The sequence below is a fragment of the Haliotis rubra genome, unplaced genomic scaffold (genome assembly GCF_003918875.1).
Source record: "Haliotis rubra isolate DU_JTF1 unplaced genomic scaffold, ASM391887v1 Scf353, whole genome shotgun sequence".
Lineage (NCBI taxonomy): Eukaryota > Metazoa > Mollusca > Gastropoda > Lepetellida > Haliotidae > Haliotis > Haliotis rubra.
The window spans coordinates 377207-394995 of NW_025767028.1; the positions used below are offsets into that span (position 1 = coordinate 377207).

The following is a 17789-nucleotide window of genomic DNA, read 5'->3' on the forward strand; positions in this document are numbered from 1 at the left end:
CTGCCGGTAGACTACCCACCTCCCCACAGTTGACGGACAGGTGTGTACATCATGGCAGGTGTAGACACTGCCGGTAGACTACCCACCTCCCACAGTTGACAGACAGAGTGTGTACATCATGGCAGGTGTAGACACTGCCGGTAGACTACTGTGTACATCATGGCAGGTGGAGACACTGCCGGTAGACTACCCACCTCCCTACAGTTGACAGACAGAGTGTGTACATCATGGCAGGTGGAGACACTGCCGGTAGACTACCCACCTCCCCACAGTTGACAGACAGAGTGTGTACATCATGGCAGGTGGAGACACTGCCGGTAGACTACCCCACCTCCCCACAGTTGACAGACAGAGGTGTGTACATCATGGCAGGTGTAGACACTGCCGGTAGACTACCCCACCTCCCCACAGTTGACAGACAGAGTGTGTACATCATGGCAGGTGTAGACACTGCCGGTAGACTACCCACCTCCCCACAGTTGACAGACAGAGTGTGTACATCATGGCAGGTGGAGACACTGCCGGTAGACTACCCCACCTCCCCACAGTTGACAGACAGAGTGTGTACATCATGGCAGGTGGAGACACTGCCGGTAGACTACCCCACCTCCCCACAGTTGACAGACAGAGTGTACATCATGGCAGGTGTAGACACTGCCGGTAGACTACCCACCGCCCCACAGTTGACAGACAGAGTGTGTACATCATGGCAGGTGGAGACACTGCCGGTAGACTACCCCACCTCCCCACAGTTGACAGACAGAGTGTGTACATCATGGCAGGTGGAGACACTGCCGGTAGACTACCCACCTCCCCACAGTTGACAGACAGAGTGTGTACATCATGGCAGGTGGAGACACTGCCGGTAGACTGACTGTGTACATCATGGCAGGTGGAGACACTGCCGGTAGACTTACCTTGGGGCCACTGGTGCTGCATGGACTGAGACGGCACTGGATCAGACGCAAATTCATGTTAGAGTTCGTGACACAAATATATATATTCGAACATTCATTAAATAAAACATTAATTACTGGAAATAAATGTTTCGACACCTATTGTTACAACGTCGTGGCCAGATTTCAATGTTGAAGTATATATGACTGAAAACATTCGCACTCATTACAAATTAGAGTCAAGTATGGCTGTATGCGGACTACTTACAGGCCCGTGGTCATCAGATAAGGAAAATGTCTGATTAACTGATTCCTCATCGATAGTGATAGCTCACTTACATTTACATACTTACACTTGGTAGTAGGGTGTTAATACACTAACTACACAGACATGGGTCTAGGTCAAGTTATATATACTCTCATGCTACGAAGGTAAACGGTTTAGTAGTTTTATATGCATATACTTGCATTGTACGTAAGTGGGATGGATTAATCATGTCAAATGATTGTATATCAGTAACAGTCAGGTGGGGGTCACCAAATGGCCATCTTTGACATTGCACTATAGCTTCGTTCTACAGTAAAGAGCAATGAATGTTACGTATTTACGGTTTAAGTGAGGTTGTAGTTCAACAGTCCAGTATAGACCAGACAAGCCCGTGATTGATAGTATCGTAAGCCATTCAAGCACTAATTCTCGAGCTATGGAAGGAGGGGGGCATTCTGCTCCTGAAGTCCCGCGGGTGGTTTAAGTGAAGTTGCTGTTTCAACAGTCGAGTATGGACCAGATAATCACGTGACTCATAATATCATAAGCCATCCACGCTCGAGGTATGGACAGCAGGACTTGGGACCAATACTGCCCCTGGAGCCCCACGGGATCATGGGAAAAGAACCATACCTCGTACCAACGCATACTATACTCACAAAACACACGATCACTTTACATTGCACTCGAATACCCATAGCTTGGTTCTAATGAAAGGAAATGTCTTTAACACAATGACAGTCGATGTTGTTTTAGGTGACATGGTTGTTCACCGCCACTCTGAGCAATATTGCAGCGACATGACGACAGTCAATAGTCGAGTGTGGACGAGACAATCCGGTGACTGATAATGTCAACCGCCATCCACGCTGTCTGGTACAAAGGCACAGGACCAAACACGTCACTGTGGTTGACAACCAGTGCCACCAATTCTCGTGCAATGGCCACCAGGCGTTAGTGGGGCCTAATGTGGCCCCTCAAAGTCCACGGGGGTATTAGGACAAGTACCTCACATCGTAGCCACTCATGCTATACTTATATGACACGTAAAACCAGATAGTTTGACAGTTGTTGAGAAAGGTCAAGGTCACACAGTTTACTGAAGGTCATGGGGTTGGGACGCATGCAGTGACCTTGGTTGTAGTGGTAAGGACATTAATCAAGGTTAAGGTTACAGTTCTGGGGAATTTCGGGAACATCAAATAAGTTGTTTTGTTGCAAAATTATAAAATATATTAGTTGTATCACGTGACACGCGGTATGACATTGCATGCAAAATATAAATGATATTTGTCTTGTATCTAACATGCACATTAGATTATAGCACAGGATCTACTACACACATGGATAAGTTGCTCTAATAACTCTTCCCCAGATACAGTAGAACGAAACTTGGTTAATCATTAAAGTGGTCACTTTAGAACACCAAAATATTAGCTTCTTTCATCTGATATTTACTACGAGAAAAAACACACAATACACCCAAGGTCGCTAAAAGAAACAAAACAAGAAAAATATATTCGATGAAGATATATTTGACACGGTGTCATAGTTATGTTTTGGACATTTTTTTCCAGCTAAGTGATACTTTGTTAACAATAACTATTTGATAGTCAAATACACTGTTCATGTACATGCTTGCTTCTGCAGGCAGTGTGTAATTGCTCTGTTTTATAACATCTGTATTCAGGGAAAGCATGGATGTACAGTCATGCATATTTGTAATAAGGGATCCCAGCACTGATGCAATGCAGGCGTTCAAGCTGGTGATTCTGACCCGAAATAACTGTAAATATAGTCATTATTTTGATTGATAACACGTTGTAGATTTGAGCCAGGTGACCGGTTGCATTGCGAGACAGTGCTGGTTCTATCTACTGTACACGGGCGAGCTACAACTGGGCTCTGTCTTTACTCATGTGTTCGTTACCCGGAGCGTGGGTATGTTCCCTGGAGAAAGAGCGGGGAGATCAAACTGACGAACACAAATCCAACACAACCACGTTGGCGAGTTAATAACCATTCGAACATAAACAGAGCGCGGGTAGAAACTGTTCCGCGATCACAAGAGAAATGAGCGGGAGCGATCAAAACTGTTTATGAACACAAATACCAACGCATTCACGAACATAAACAGAACGCGATCACAAACACGTTTATGAACGCGATCACAAGCATGATAATGAACGCATTCACGAACATAAAAAGAACGCGATCACAAACACGTTTATGAACGCGATCACAAGCATGATAATGAACGCATTCACGAACATAAAAAGAACGAACGTTTATGAACGCAAAAGCATGTAATGAACATGACGCGCGATTGCATACATATGAACGCGATGAACACTCATGGCAAAATGTTCATGACGCCCACTAACACACTAACAGACAAACACGCTTCCAGACAAATTCACGAAACCGAGCATGTGAAAGTCTACACACAGAACCAGGCAAGACTATTAAGCAGAGAAAACCCTTCACGCTAAAAGTTAACCTGAAAGTGTAAACATTGGGAGTTTATCAACTAAGCAATTCCATAGATTACGGCTATGCATCACATCAGTACAGTAAGTTGCCACGGACAACTAGCTACATAAAATACCCTATATTAGTGACCTGGGCTAGGAGGCGAACAGTGAAGGGATTTCTTCTACATGTCACGAGATCGTTCTTACACAACGCCGACACAAACTACTGCAGATCTAACACAAAGTAGTTTACACTTACGATATCGACTAACACTATCATCTGAAATGGATTAAAAGAGGGCCATCTATGTTATAGACTAAAGTGACATTGTTTAGTTTTACGCCGCACTCAGCAATATTCCAGCTATGTGGCGGCGGTCTGTAAATAATTGAGTCTCAACCAGACAATCCAGTGATCAACAACATGAGCATCGATCTGCACAATTGGCAACCGATGACATGTGTCAACCAAGTCAGCGAGCCTGACCACCCAATCCCGTAAGTCGCCTCTTACGACAAGCATGGGTCGGGTCTGATATAGCCTAAACTAATCTCGGTAATGTAATGATCATGTATGTATGTATGTATGTATGTATGTATGTATGTATGTGTATGTATGTATGTATGTATGTATGTATGTATGTATGTATGTATGTATGTATGTATGTATGTATGTATGTATGTATGTATGTATGTATGTATGTATGTGTGTATGTATGTGTATGTATGTATATGTATGTATGTATGTATGTATGTGTATGTATGTATGTATGTATGTAATTTGCGTGTGTGCGTGCGTGCGTGCGTGTGCGTGTGTGTGTGTATGCATGTCTGTTTGTGTGCGTGTGTGTGTATGGATCGATAGATTGATGCAGATATGATAGGATGGATGGATGGATGGATGAAGAGATGGATGTGTTATGCAGAGATGGATGGATGGAAGGGTGAGTAGATTGATACAGCGACAGCCAGGAATTATGTTTTGTGTTTGCTTTTCAGAAATGTTTTCTTTGTGTACATTGGGTCAAGAATGAAAACCTTCTACTAACAGCGTACAAACCAAAATAACGACACATGTTGTACATTTAGACATGTCTTTCTGTGTGACAAATGTTATATTTGGGATTACACTTTCTCAGTAAAGTACAGATTCTAGTACTTCAGTACTTTTTGGGGTTGAGTCCCATCCGGGATTCGAACCCACACCCTCAGAGTCAGGCGCCTAATCGCCAGCACACAAAGTCAGACGCCTAGACCGCTCAGCCACCGCGGCTTCCACAAAAATGGAAGTCGGACAATTGGTAGTCATTGTGTATTTCAAGTCTTTCTGTACTCAGTATTAATGTACAGAGCACAAACATTTATACCAAAATAGAAGTTTGCGTGTCAACACGCCCGTCTTATATATAGGTAAGCCGCATCTTAAATCACAAGGATGAATACGTTATGAATCTAGAATATTCGTGTTGTAGGATGTTACTCCTGTAGATTGCTGTGGACATTAAACAGTGTGTCACAAAGCTTCCCATGTCTGTGGATCCGAGCAGGAACATATTTCAGCCCAGCTGTATACTTATATCACACGAGTACCGTGCGTCCTTGTTCTCGTTGGTGATCCTGTTCACGTCAGAGACGAGATTTCGGCTATATTTACACATTAATAGCAGGCCTCGTAGTTTCACAAGACAGAACATTTTCTGTTTTCTTCATTGTTCATTTTTTTGGGACATTTCTATAGTACGATCGCCATGACTTCAGGTAAAACTGACAGTCTACCAAATATACTGACTGTTTATGACAACATTTGGATTTGAAATCGCACTGTATCAGGAATTTGGAGCGTTTAACGAATTTTAACAATTTTTGAAAGGTAACAGTATATATTTCCAAAGATGACTCATGAAGTTGAAATAGAACATGCTGAGTAGCATACACAATGGGGCTACGGGACCAGGTCCCTCCCAAGGGCTCAGTTGATAAATTAAGCCCTTGGGAAGTCCCTGGGTTAACAGAAAAACAGCTATTCTAACATCTGACATAGACTAATGTGTAAGTAATGAAGAACGCTATGTAGCCTCTGTATGTAGATGGTAGGAAGTTCAATCTATCATCATAAGGTAAACATTTAGAATTTGCAGAATATGAGTTTGTGTCATCAGCTGCCTTCACTTCCTGGCTGCATATCTGTAAAGTTTCATTATGAAATATACAACTTTACTTTTGATAGGGGTAATCTGATATCTCAGAAATATTAAGATATACTCTTGTCATTTGAGAATAATTTTGGAGTAAGATAGTAAACTACAAATGTCACTGTCAATGTTCACTGTGAACATCCTGAGACGCCATGGTCACCTGGCAAGGACTATACTCACATCCTCCTTGGGCGTCCACCATCCCTACAACAGAGACAACACGTGAATAAAGACTGATCATCTCACGGTGTTCAGTCAACAGTCAAGACCGCATGACAGCAGGGATATTTTCAACTTTCCAAGTTTTACCTTTATGCAGGGCATCATTCAAAATGTCCAGACTTGGGTGTAAGAATTTCACTTTGAGGTGCAATCTATGTGTGCTTTCTCAGATGTTGAAGAGCTTGAAAACATTTATAAATGACAAGAGAGGGACATTTGTAACATTGATGCATGCACATCATCCACTCGCAATAAATAATATACCTAAAGAGGATATGATTTGTAAATTTTGCAACTTAAATGTAAAAGAAGATGAATTCCACAGAAATACATTAAAAATTGTATTTTTGTAATGTTTGGTATACTTATGTCTGATAGTAATAACGAAAACTGCGTGGGGAACGAATGCGTGGAACGTATGCAAATTTTGTAAACACACCATTTCTATTAGATAAGAAAAAAAATAAAAGACAAAATGTAAACTATAAATGCCAAAAAAGTTAAACTTCCATTACCAATGTATATATGTATGACATTATGTTTATTTGTGTATGGCCCCACATGGGTACAATGTGTGAAGCCCATTTCTGGTGTCCCCCGCCGTGATGTTGCTGGAATATTGCTAAAAGCGGCGTAAAACCAAACTCAGTCAGTCAGTCAGTCAGTATTTGTATATGGGGCTAAGGCCGCGAATACAATATACTGAATTGATTCTCTGTGGTAATGACGTCCAACAAGTCTGTCACGATGCATCCACATACAGCTGTTTCTGTTGGATGAGCGGTTGATATGCAAAACTATCTCCACCAAATATTGAGTAGTATCGTCGGAAGTGTATAGTGGATGCACCTTTTAGAAGAGGTATGCTTGAAATTGTTTTGTCTCTGATGCGTCAAATCTGAGTACGTCCTTCACATATCTACCGAGACATTTGAAAGATTTACTGAAGTTTTGAATGTTTTGAGCAAGAGTCGTATTACTTTGAAATCGTCCAAGAAAATGCATCTCCGATTACACGTCAAAAGTATTGAAATATAGACAAGTTTGAAGCGACTGGAAAATTGCTCAACATAAAGGTATAAAGTTGAGTACTGGAGAGCTGAGGTCAGCCAGGTCATGCAGGTTTGTGGGGATTGTTAGCGTGTGCAAGCATGTATTGAAATTAATATTTCCTGGTCTGGTCATATAATTCTCAACAAATAGAAAAACATTAAAAGGACATGTTGTTTTGATATGATGTTCACGTACGCCATCTTTACTCAAATAGTTATCAGTAAAGGCTATGCAATCTGCAATTCCTAAACATATTGCGTGATTTTCTAGCGACTGTTTGAAACAAAAGAACATTGATTAATATGTAATACAGTAAAAGTTGAAATGGTAATCTATAAAATCAGTTTGTCAAAAGTGTATACACTTTAAAACTGAATTGGGCTAAAAGATTATATACGTTATCAGAACGGTACTAGGATGAAAGCTGTCTCTAAAAGACTCAAAATGTAAGGTGTACAACATAATAAGACCCGTAAATAGATTCATCAAAGTCGCTTAAACATAAGCCTTTTTTAACCAACTCTAAAATTGTGAAAGTATGCTTTCTTTTGTGCTGCAAATTTAGTTGCGCTAAATCTTCGCCATTGCGCAAGAAAAGAATCAGTCGATGTTCAAAGTGATACGGCACTGTTCATCATGTACGAGACAGTCATTAAAAGGCAAGATGTTTCATATTTACCCGTCAAGCATGTCGACACCAGTGCTGAAAAACACAAAAGGGAATCATGAATAATGTATTTAAGCCTGCACACAACACATGGAGGTGTTCATACCACAACCAACAGAAGAATCCTCTCTCAGAACATCCACACTCCTTGATTGGCAGTCTAGATACTGGTCAGTTCATAAAAGTAAACCCATCTAACTTTAAGGAAGCTCAGGTTATGAATTAAGATGTTTCTAGAAAACGTTATGTTCTTTTATTCAGAACATCTATGTTGAAAAACACAAGGTCTATTCTAAACAAGGTCCCATGGTAATGAGGTTTACGCTGTAGGACTATAACAGACAAGGTCTATTCTAAACAAGGTCCCATGGTAATGAGGTTTACGCTGTAGGACTATAACACACAAGGTCTATTCTAAACAAGGTCCCATGGTAATGAGGTTTACGCTGTAGGTCCTATTCTAAAGAAGGTCCCAGGAGGTTTACGCTATCTATTCTAAACAAGGTCCCAGGGTAATGAGGACTTTCTACGTCCCAGGGTAATGGACTATAACATTCTACAAGGTCTATTCTAAACAAGGTCCCATGGTAATGAGGTTTACGCTGTAGGACTATAACACACAAAGACAAGGTCTATTCTAAACAAGGTCCCAAGGGTAATGAGGTTTACGCTGTAGGACTATAACACACAAGGTCTATTCTAAACAAGGTCCCATGGTAATGAGGCTGTTATTCTAAACAAGGTCCCAGCGCTGTAGGACTATAACACACAAGGTCTATTCTAAACAAGGTCCCAGGGTAATGAGGTTTTGCGCTGTAGGACTATAACACAAGGTAGGACTATAACAGACAAGGTCTATTCTAAACAAGGTCCCAGGGTAATGAGGTTTACGCTGTAGGACTATAACACACAAGGTCTATTCTAAACAAGGTCCCATGGTAATGAGGTTTACGCTGTAGGACTATAACACACAAGGTCTATTCTAAACAAGGTCCCATGGTAATGAGGTTTACGCTGTAGGACTATAACAGACAAGGTCTATTCTAAACAAGGTCCCATGGTAATGAGGTTTACGCTGTAGGACTATAACACACAAGGTCTATTCTAAACAAGGTCCCATGGTAATGAGGTTTACGCTGTAGGACTATAACACACAAGGTTACGTGATGACTGTTTATACAATGCAGGGCTATAATAAATAGAGTGAGTGAGTGAGTATGGTTTTACGCCGATTTTAGCAATATTCCAGCAATATCACTGAGGGGACACCAGGAATGGGCTTCATGTAATAACTAGAAGCGACAAAACCCTTTCCACACCCATAATAACATCTGCTAAAAGTATAGTCGACTGTACAATTCTGACTATAGACTAACGCTTAGTCTCTGAATATATAATTTGGATTGTTACAAATAACCCATTCAAAGTGAAAAGGAGCCCAAAGGAGCCCAGAGATTCAGAACCTGGGGAAGTCTAGACTAGCTTCATTTAGGACTTTAGCACTGCAGTAGACTGTAGGGAAACTAATATGGTTCAGGGACTGTCATACAGACTATTCTGACCACATCATGATTCTTTCTTTGTTTCAGCAGTATTACATCTGTACGGTATTCTTTGTAAAAAATCGAGTCTGGATAAAGAGTGAGTGAATGAGTTTAGTTTAACGCCATACTCAGCAATATTCCAGCTATATGGCGGTGGTATGTACATAATCGAGTCTGGACCAGACAATCCAGTGATCAACAGCATGAGCATCAATCTGCGCAATTGGGAACCGATAACATGTGTCAACCAAGTCAGCGGGCCTGACCACCCGATCCCGTTAGTCGCCTTTTACGACAAGCATAGTCGCCTTTTGTGACAAGAATGGGTTGCTGAAGGCCTATTCTATCCGGATCTTCACGGGTCTCGAGTCTTGATAAAGACAATCCAGTGATTGTCACTATGCGATACAATGACAGAGCATGTGTTTATGAATCATTATGAAATAGTCATGATACCTGGTGTTCGCTTAAAGGTGAGCGTATCCTGACCTACCGTGGCACCCGTCATAAACACATGCAAAGTCAATTGTTCAGGTATGGTACGAGTCACAATAAGGAACTGCATCGGACATTTTTCACTGATGCATCAAATTTGGAAATGGCATCCACATGTCTGCTATACTGTCTACCATAAAATGTTTTGTAAGTTCCTTGAAACAACTATTGAGCAAGAGTGGTGTGACATTCTTTGAAAATGTGGAGAAAAGAACACGCTCGACTGTACCTCACAAGTTGTGATCTGTAAACACTGAAGGCAGGAGCTGTTGGAATATTGTTGATAGGACAGTTGACTGCTGGGGGGGGAGGGGGGAGGGGGGGATGTGTGTTGTCACTGAATCTTGTTTGATCGGCATTATAGAAGTTTGTTTCTCAAAACTGAAACATACAACTTTATGGATGACAACTAGAGCGACGTTTCGATGTAGATTCTCACATCGTTATCCGGCTAAAGTTTAGCTCTTTGTATTAAATAGGAAGTTGTCATCCATAAAGTTGCATGTTTCATTTTTTAACTCTGAATCTTTATGCATAGATGTATATATGAAACAGTTCAGGGTGGTCTCACTGGTCTCCATAATTTTAATTTCAGCATCGATGGGCGCGGAGAGTCTTTGGATGGGCGTTTGACAGCTTGACTCCTGATAGTTTCTACGACGTCAGTCCTGCACCACAACGAAGCACGTGTGATACATGTGGTCGCATCTTAACAAGTGAGTTTTTTGTTCAAAACTGCCTCTGTTCACCCAGCAGAAAATGGGTAACCGGTGAAATAAGTCATGAAACTATTAATCTTCTAGCGCCTCACAGGCAGCTTGGGTTATCCGGGGTAATAATGACGGACTGTGTGCTTTGAGCAGGATATCTAGCCTGGATAAGGCGCGTTATAAATATTCTCATTATTATTATATTATTATACATCAGTGGAAGGGGATTGGCTATTTCGTGGTTATTGAACGGTATTAGATCATCGATATACTCGAAGCTTAAGGTAAACTTCTTGGCCAAATTAATTTGTTTTGATTTCGCTATCCGAAGCAGAAATTCTGATTCATGTACATAAAGAATCAGATCCGCAAGGAGGGAAACATAATTGGGGCCAATGAGGATGTCTACTTCAATTCTTGTCGAAATCTTTTGCCCCAAACTATTACAAAACAATGCACGACTATATTTCACAAGGTCCCATGGTGATGGTTTGTACGTTGTAGGTCTAATATAAACAAGGTCCCGTGGTGATCGTTTATACGTTGTAGGTCTGTAATAAGCAAGGTCATATGGTGATGGTTTACACGTTGTAGGTATATAATAAGCAAGGTCATGTGGTGATGGTTTGTACGTTGTAGGTCTATACTTAGAGAATAACCAACGAGGGACGAGTGATTACGGGAAATATGCCCGAGTTGAAATAATGTTCACAGTGCCGAGCCTTGGCGAGGCACTGAACATTATTTTAACGAGGGCATATTTCCTGCAATCACTCGTACCTCGTTGGTTATTCTATTTATTACCCATAATGTAATTTAAAAGGAAGAACCACGAAATAAAAATCACCCGGAGACAGGACTTGTGACCTTAAACAGCTGATTCATGCGCGTATTAAACCTAACTTCTCCAGCGGTAATAACATAACTACGCTATGGAAATAGTACATCATAAACTCGCTTTAAAATACAACAAAATTATTATGCCTGGAATAATTAATTAACATTTGTTAATTTGATAAAAATGATCTTTTAAATATATCACTGAACTTAATAACAGCTAAACATTTATTCGACCAAGTCAGTGCGACGGAACATCGTTCATTCACGACTGACGTGTTTTCTAGTGACGGGTGACGGTGTAGTGTTGAAACACACTGTCAAACCTGTCAATTTTTGGGAAAGTCAACGGTTAAAATGTGGGAAATCTAAAAGACAACCATCCCACGAATACATCTAGAAAAAGTTTTCTGTCAAGAAACTCAACAAGTTTGAAGATTAAACAACAATTTGTTCTGTGGAAGGCGTGTTACACTCTCGTCTTAGTAGAGTACAGCAGTTCCAAGAAGGGTAACTCTAGTCGGAATCCGAGTCTATGAAATGTGTCAATCTCTGCATCGGCTACTGGGACCAACCTCTCGGATTGATTAGGAATGCAAGGATATAAAAAGTCATCTTGAAAAAAAACATTTAGCACTGATTCCGGTAAGAAAGGAGCTGTTTTCTGGTTCGATGGCATGGACGCCGTGTCCGATTTACTTGTTACACTTTCAGATAACATCTTTAGTCGGTATCTTGCTGTTTCTATTTCCCCGAATTCAGTTTCAACAACAAACAGGTTTTGGGAATTCAATGGCTGTAAAATTCTTATCACTCTTCCTATTTGGTCACCGTCAACTTGAACTAGGTAAGTGACCGTGATCGGGGTTAGCCTAACGGCGGCCATGTTTGTTTACAAACAATGCAAACGATTGTTTGGTTTTTTTAAAGAGTATATAATTTAAAAAGACTACTATTTATAACGCAGTTTTATTCCAAATTAATAACGTCTAATAAAAGAATATTCATATTCTTTAACCTTAATGTTTTCTTTTTTAGATCTCGGAATGTGTGATTACATTACATAATGTCAATTTATCAATGAATCAATGAAACTTTATGAATGAACGTAGTGTGTGAAAGTAGTTCCGGCATCCAATGAAACTGTACAAATATACGATCAACCAATCAGCGTCGAGAATCACTAAATTGCACACTGTGCAAATATCAAAAAGATATTACACGGGATCTCCTCACCCGTATGGGTAATAATAAACAATAATAGCGCTCAGGGACTTGCATCCATAACGACCGACACTTGTGGTAAATATATACTTTCAGCAACACTTTCCTGTGCTGGTATTTACACTTTCTGCGACAGAAGTAAACACTGCCCCATACTGTAAACACTGCCCCATACTGTAAACACTGCCCCATACTGTAAACACTGCCCCATACTGTAAACACTGCCCCATACTGTAAACACTGCCTCATACTGTAAACACTGCCATACTGTATACTGTACTGTAAACACTGCCCCATACTGTAAACACTGCATACTCGTCATACTGTAAACACTGCCCCATACTGTAAACACTGCCCCATACTGTAAACACTGCCCCATACTGTAAACACTGCCCCATACTGTAAACACTGCCCCATCTTCTGTAAACACTGCCCCATACTGTAAACACTGCCCCATACTGTAAACACTGCCCCATGTGCATTTCTACTATTATAATAAACACTGTCCTATGCGGTTACAGAGAGGAATACCGTTCTATACACAGAAAACATAGACAGTGTCCTATGCTATTCCTTATACATTGTTCAACAATAACACACCCGATCTTATATTATTCTGTTTACAATACTTTTGAGTCCCATCCGGATGTGAGGGTGTGGGTTCGAATCCCGGATGGGACACAACCCAAGAAGTTATCCCAAATATAACATTATGTTAAAACACTGTCCTGTTCCGTTCTTTACATATTGTTCAACAATAATAAACACCGTCCTATTCCTTTATTCATACATTTTTCAACAATAAACCACACGATCCTATGCTGTTCTTTATACATTGTTCAACAATATAACACTGTCCTGTTCCCTTCCTTACACATTGTTCAACAATATAACACTGTCCTGTTCCCTTCCTTACACATTGTTCAACAACAATAAAACACTTTCATGTTCCCTTCCTTACACATTGTTCAACAATAATAATCACTGTTTTGTATATTTCTCCACACATTGTTCAACAATAAAACACAACGCTAAAACACACGATCCTATGCTGTTCTGTATAATTTGCTCAACAATAAAACTGTCCTGTTCCGCTTCTTACACATTGTTTAACAATAATAAGCACTGTCCTATTCTTTTCTTCGTACATTGTTCAACAATAAATCACATGATCCTATGCTTTTCTTTATACTTTGTTCAGCAATAATAGGCACTATTCTTAATGCGTTGTACAACTTTAGTAAAAACGTTTCTATTCTGTTCTTTAAACATTGTATAATTGTCTTAAATACTGCTCCATATTGTTGTTTATACACCTACACTGAGCATAAACAATGTCTTATGTTGCTGTGTTTACATACATGTAGTACAAACAGATGTGTTGTTGACGTACAATACAACTATCAACAATCTAGCTGTCCTGGCGCAGCTGACAGCGAATATCATGTAAAACTCTGTACCGTCCAACGTGAAACTCTGACCAAGGTCATATACATGCCTGGAGTATCATGTACTGCATAAGACCTTCACAAAGTGTCTTATTTATTGTTATATTTGTTTATCATGGTTAAAACCTGAAATAGTCAGATTATGTCCTCCAGAGTTACGAATTTCCAGGCTCTCCCGTGTATTTATTACAAGCAGAATACAGCAGAGCACGAACAGAGCATAACGGGCTATGACTTGGGCCAGTGCGTTAATGAGTGGAATACTGTCCGCCTCCTGCCAGACATCGTGCCAGATATATAACACTTTCCTTCATTCTGCAGGTTATAGCTTCACGCCAGTAAAAACAGGGCTGTCGAGCACTCATTATTACCTCGGCTACAGCAGTGACGTACTCTCATGTGACGTACTCTCATGTATTTGTACGTTTATAATTCTGCAATGTCTTGCTCTAAGTTTGTCATTTCTCAACTGTACTATCTTTGTATCGTTATTTATAGTTTGGGGCGGAGGGGATAGCGTAATGGTTAAAGCGTCCGCTTGTCACGCTGAAGACCCGGGATCGATTCCCCACATGGATTCAATGTGTGAAGCCCATTGCTGGTGTCCCCCGTCGTGACATTGCTGGAATATCGCTAAAAGCGGTGTAAAACCATATTCACTAACGAACTCGCACTTTATCTGTTGTTTCGTGTTTTGCCGCTTTGCGTCAGGTAGCACCACACTGAACATGGCGTCTTGCATGTTGTAGTTTTCTAAGTTCGTTATGTCGGTGGCATGCATTAAACCACCTTTCTGAAGATCCCGTTTGGTATTGGCCACCAGAACCAATACTGGTTGTAAGAGGCTGATATCTGATGGAGTAATGCATGTCGGTCTATCCTGACTGAGTTAATGCTCATGGTTTCAATCAACGGGTTGTCTGGCCCAAACTCAATTGTTTACAAACAGCCGTAATGTAGCTGCAGTATGGTGAGGTGAGGTGAGGTGAGGTGAAAGTTGGGTTTAACGTCGTGCTTGAGAATATTTCGCTCATATGACGACGTGCATGCGTATGTGTATGTGCGGCTGCTTGTACTAGCCGACCAGTCCTCGTTGTACCCATAAATGCCGAGCGCCAGGCAGGGACCAACAAGTACCATATTTTAACGTCTTTTGGTATGACGCGGTCGGGGATCGAACCCGCGACCTTCCGCTCTCCGGGCGGACACTCTAACCACTACACCACGGAGGCGGTCAGCTACAATATGGCGTCAGTATAGAATTCACCATGACATAAAGAAAACTAACATCAAACATTATAAAGGGAGACTATTACCCCGATTACAGCAAAACCTCGTCCATGTATGTACCACTTATAACTCGTGGTCGGTTTCAGCAATACGAGTCTAGAATAATGGGATTCTGGACAATTGGGCCCTCTCTGTTGTGGATTGAATTACGTGAGTGAGTGTTGTTTTGCTTCCCTTCCAGCAATGTTCCAACAGTAACAAAGCAAATCACCGTGAAATGAACTTAACACATTCTTCATGTGGGAATCAAAAACCCAAACCTGACAAACCACTGGACTACATCGTTCAATTTAAATCAAAATATTGTACGAAACGGTCAAAACCGGATATGAAGACATCCAAAACGACCCAATCAGTTCCCAGTGTGTCTATGGTTCCTGGAGACGCGGTATGAGACAGTGCTGGACTTCGTTATAGTCACAGTAAGAGATGACATGTTTTATAATGGATGGTGGGACATTAAGCCATACGACAAATTTAACGTCACATCAAGTTGACGAGACGTTCACAATGACATTAACAAATAGCCGGAAACACCACCACATTCCGAATCTGTGATATGTCACTTTAATGGCATCACCAGAAAACATGACAAATTGAATAAGCGTGAATTTCACCGTTAAAAACAGAAAACCAAAAAATCGGAAGAACCTACTAAAGTGAATAACTACTGTTTAGTATCAGGTGAAATAGAAATACCTTTTAACACGATAGAGTTAATTTTCTAAGCTGTCCAGGTTTGCGTTTTGTTTAATTATTCATAACAAAGTTCATGTCTAATAATTGCTGCTTGACACTTCTACGATGTAGTTCTCCATGACAGGCATACACTGCCTGGGCATTAAAAAAGATGGCGAATGAGACTTTGGGTATAAACTGATATTCCTGATATTCCAGATGTTCTATCAAGCTGAATTGACCTACCCCATACAACGATTCCGACCATTGTCCTCGTGTCCACAATGGTGTCCAGTCCAAACAGTGTCCGTCAGTTCCTCGTGAGCTGTATAACACTCCGGACACAGCTTTCCTTCCACCTGTCACGTGACGAAGCCGACTGTTACTTGTCACTCAACCCGTGGACGTGTACATCACCCAACTTATACAGCCATGACGGGGCTGATTGATGTTGGTGAACTGTAAGGATATGGTCGCCGTGCTTCATCAAGGAACCGTTGTCCTTCGATAGGTGATCAATTGATGGACAATTGATACATGAACCTGTCAATCATTGTTATCTAACTCACATGTCAGAAATTACTTATACGTTGGGGTAACACAGCTGCCCTTTCTTTCCCTAACATGGCCTGGGGTGGTAGAATGTTTTATGGCATGCCCATCTTGATGTCTTGTTTCTGCATACAAATGTTTTGTGTGTTCTACAGGTAGGTGGAGGCATTGTTTGAACACGAGGATACACATATTAAGTTATTTCTAAAGAAACACAGAACTTCTATAAACATATCTTTCATTCCCTCAATGATTTTTAAATGTCTTTCACAGAATTATATTTTACTGCAAATATTTATATGGACTGATGCGTTTTTCTAAAAATATCATTTAATAATACACAGATACCCTCTTAAGAAGATATCCCATCAAATCCCGACCCCTGCAGCAACTATGGTGTAGACCAGGTACACAGACCCTGTGACTTTGGGGAACCTACAATTGTATTCTACAGTGTCTACTTTGTATATCGTACCATATATATATATATATATATATATATATATATATATATATATATATATATATATATATATATATATATAGATACTGATTTACCAGCGACTACAGCATCAGGACAGTGCATCTATACTGTTTGTGGATTCTTGCACTGGTCAATATATTTCTTTGGTCGACAACATCAACAACGGAGGACTGATGTCAAAGGAATTGTACATATGAGTCCGTAGCTTACACACGTTGTCTAAATACATACCCGTGAAGATCAGGGTTAAAACTGGTCTTCAGTAACCCATGCCTGTCTATACCCGTGAAGATCCGGGTTAGAATTGGTCTTCAGTAACCCATGCTTGTCGTAAGACGCGACTAACGGCATCGGGTGGTCAGGCTCGCTGACTTGGTTGACATATCTCATCGTCGATGATCGATGCTCATGTTGTTGATCACTGGATTGTTTGGTCCAGACTCGATCATTTACAGACCTCCGTCATATAGCTGGAATATTGCTGAGTGCGGCTGTAAACAACAATCAATCAATCAATCTAAACAGTATTATCTTATAAGGCAAATATAGATGGTGCAAATCTATCTCCAAATTACTCATCAGTAGTGAATGAGTGAATGTTGTTTAAAGTTTCACACAGCGACATTCCAGCTAAATGATAGAGACATTTCACAATTGAGTCTCCACGTGAACAGCCGGGTTAAAGTTTGTACTGAACAACCAATACATGCTGTTGGAGGTTAGGCTCAATGACTTGGTCGATCGTCTCCCAA

The 17789-nt window shown here is 40.7% G+C and overlaps 1 protein-coding gene across 8 annotated transcripts in view; it reads right to left on the reverse strand.

Annotated features, from left to right (window-relative positions):
- Positions 1-16379, reverse strand: part of LOC124285135 (basic proline-rich protein-like) — a 34678-nt gene extending 18299 nt beyond the window's left edge. For all 8 annotated transcript variants that reach the window (XM_046721292.1, XM_046721298.1, XM_046721294.1 and 5 more), the window contains exons 1-4: positions 16248-16379; positions 7788-7811; positions 6014-6037; positions 918-953 (exon numbers count right to left, since the gene is read on the reverse strand). In XM_046721292.1, coding sequence (XP_046577248.1) covers positions 918-953; positions 6014-6037; positions 7788-7811; positions 16248-16269 — 106 coding nt within the window. In that variant the 5' untranslated portion in view covers positions 16270-16379. The remainder of the gene's footprint in view (positions 1-917; positions 954-6013; positions 6038-7787; positions 7812-16247) is intronic.
- Positions 16380-17789: the final 1410 nt, after the last annotated feature.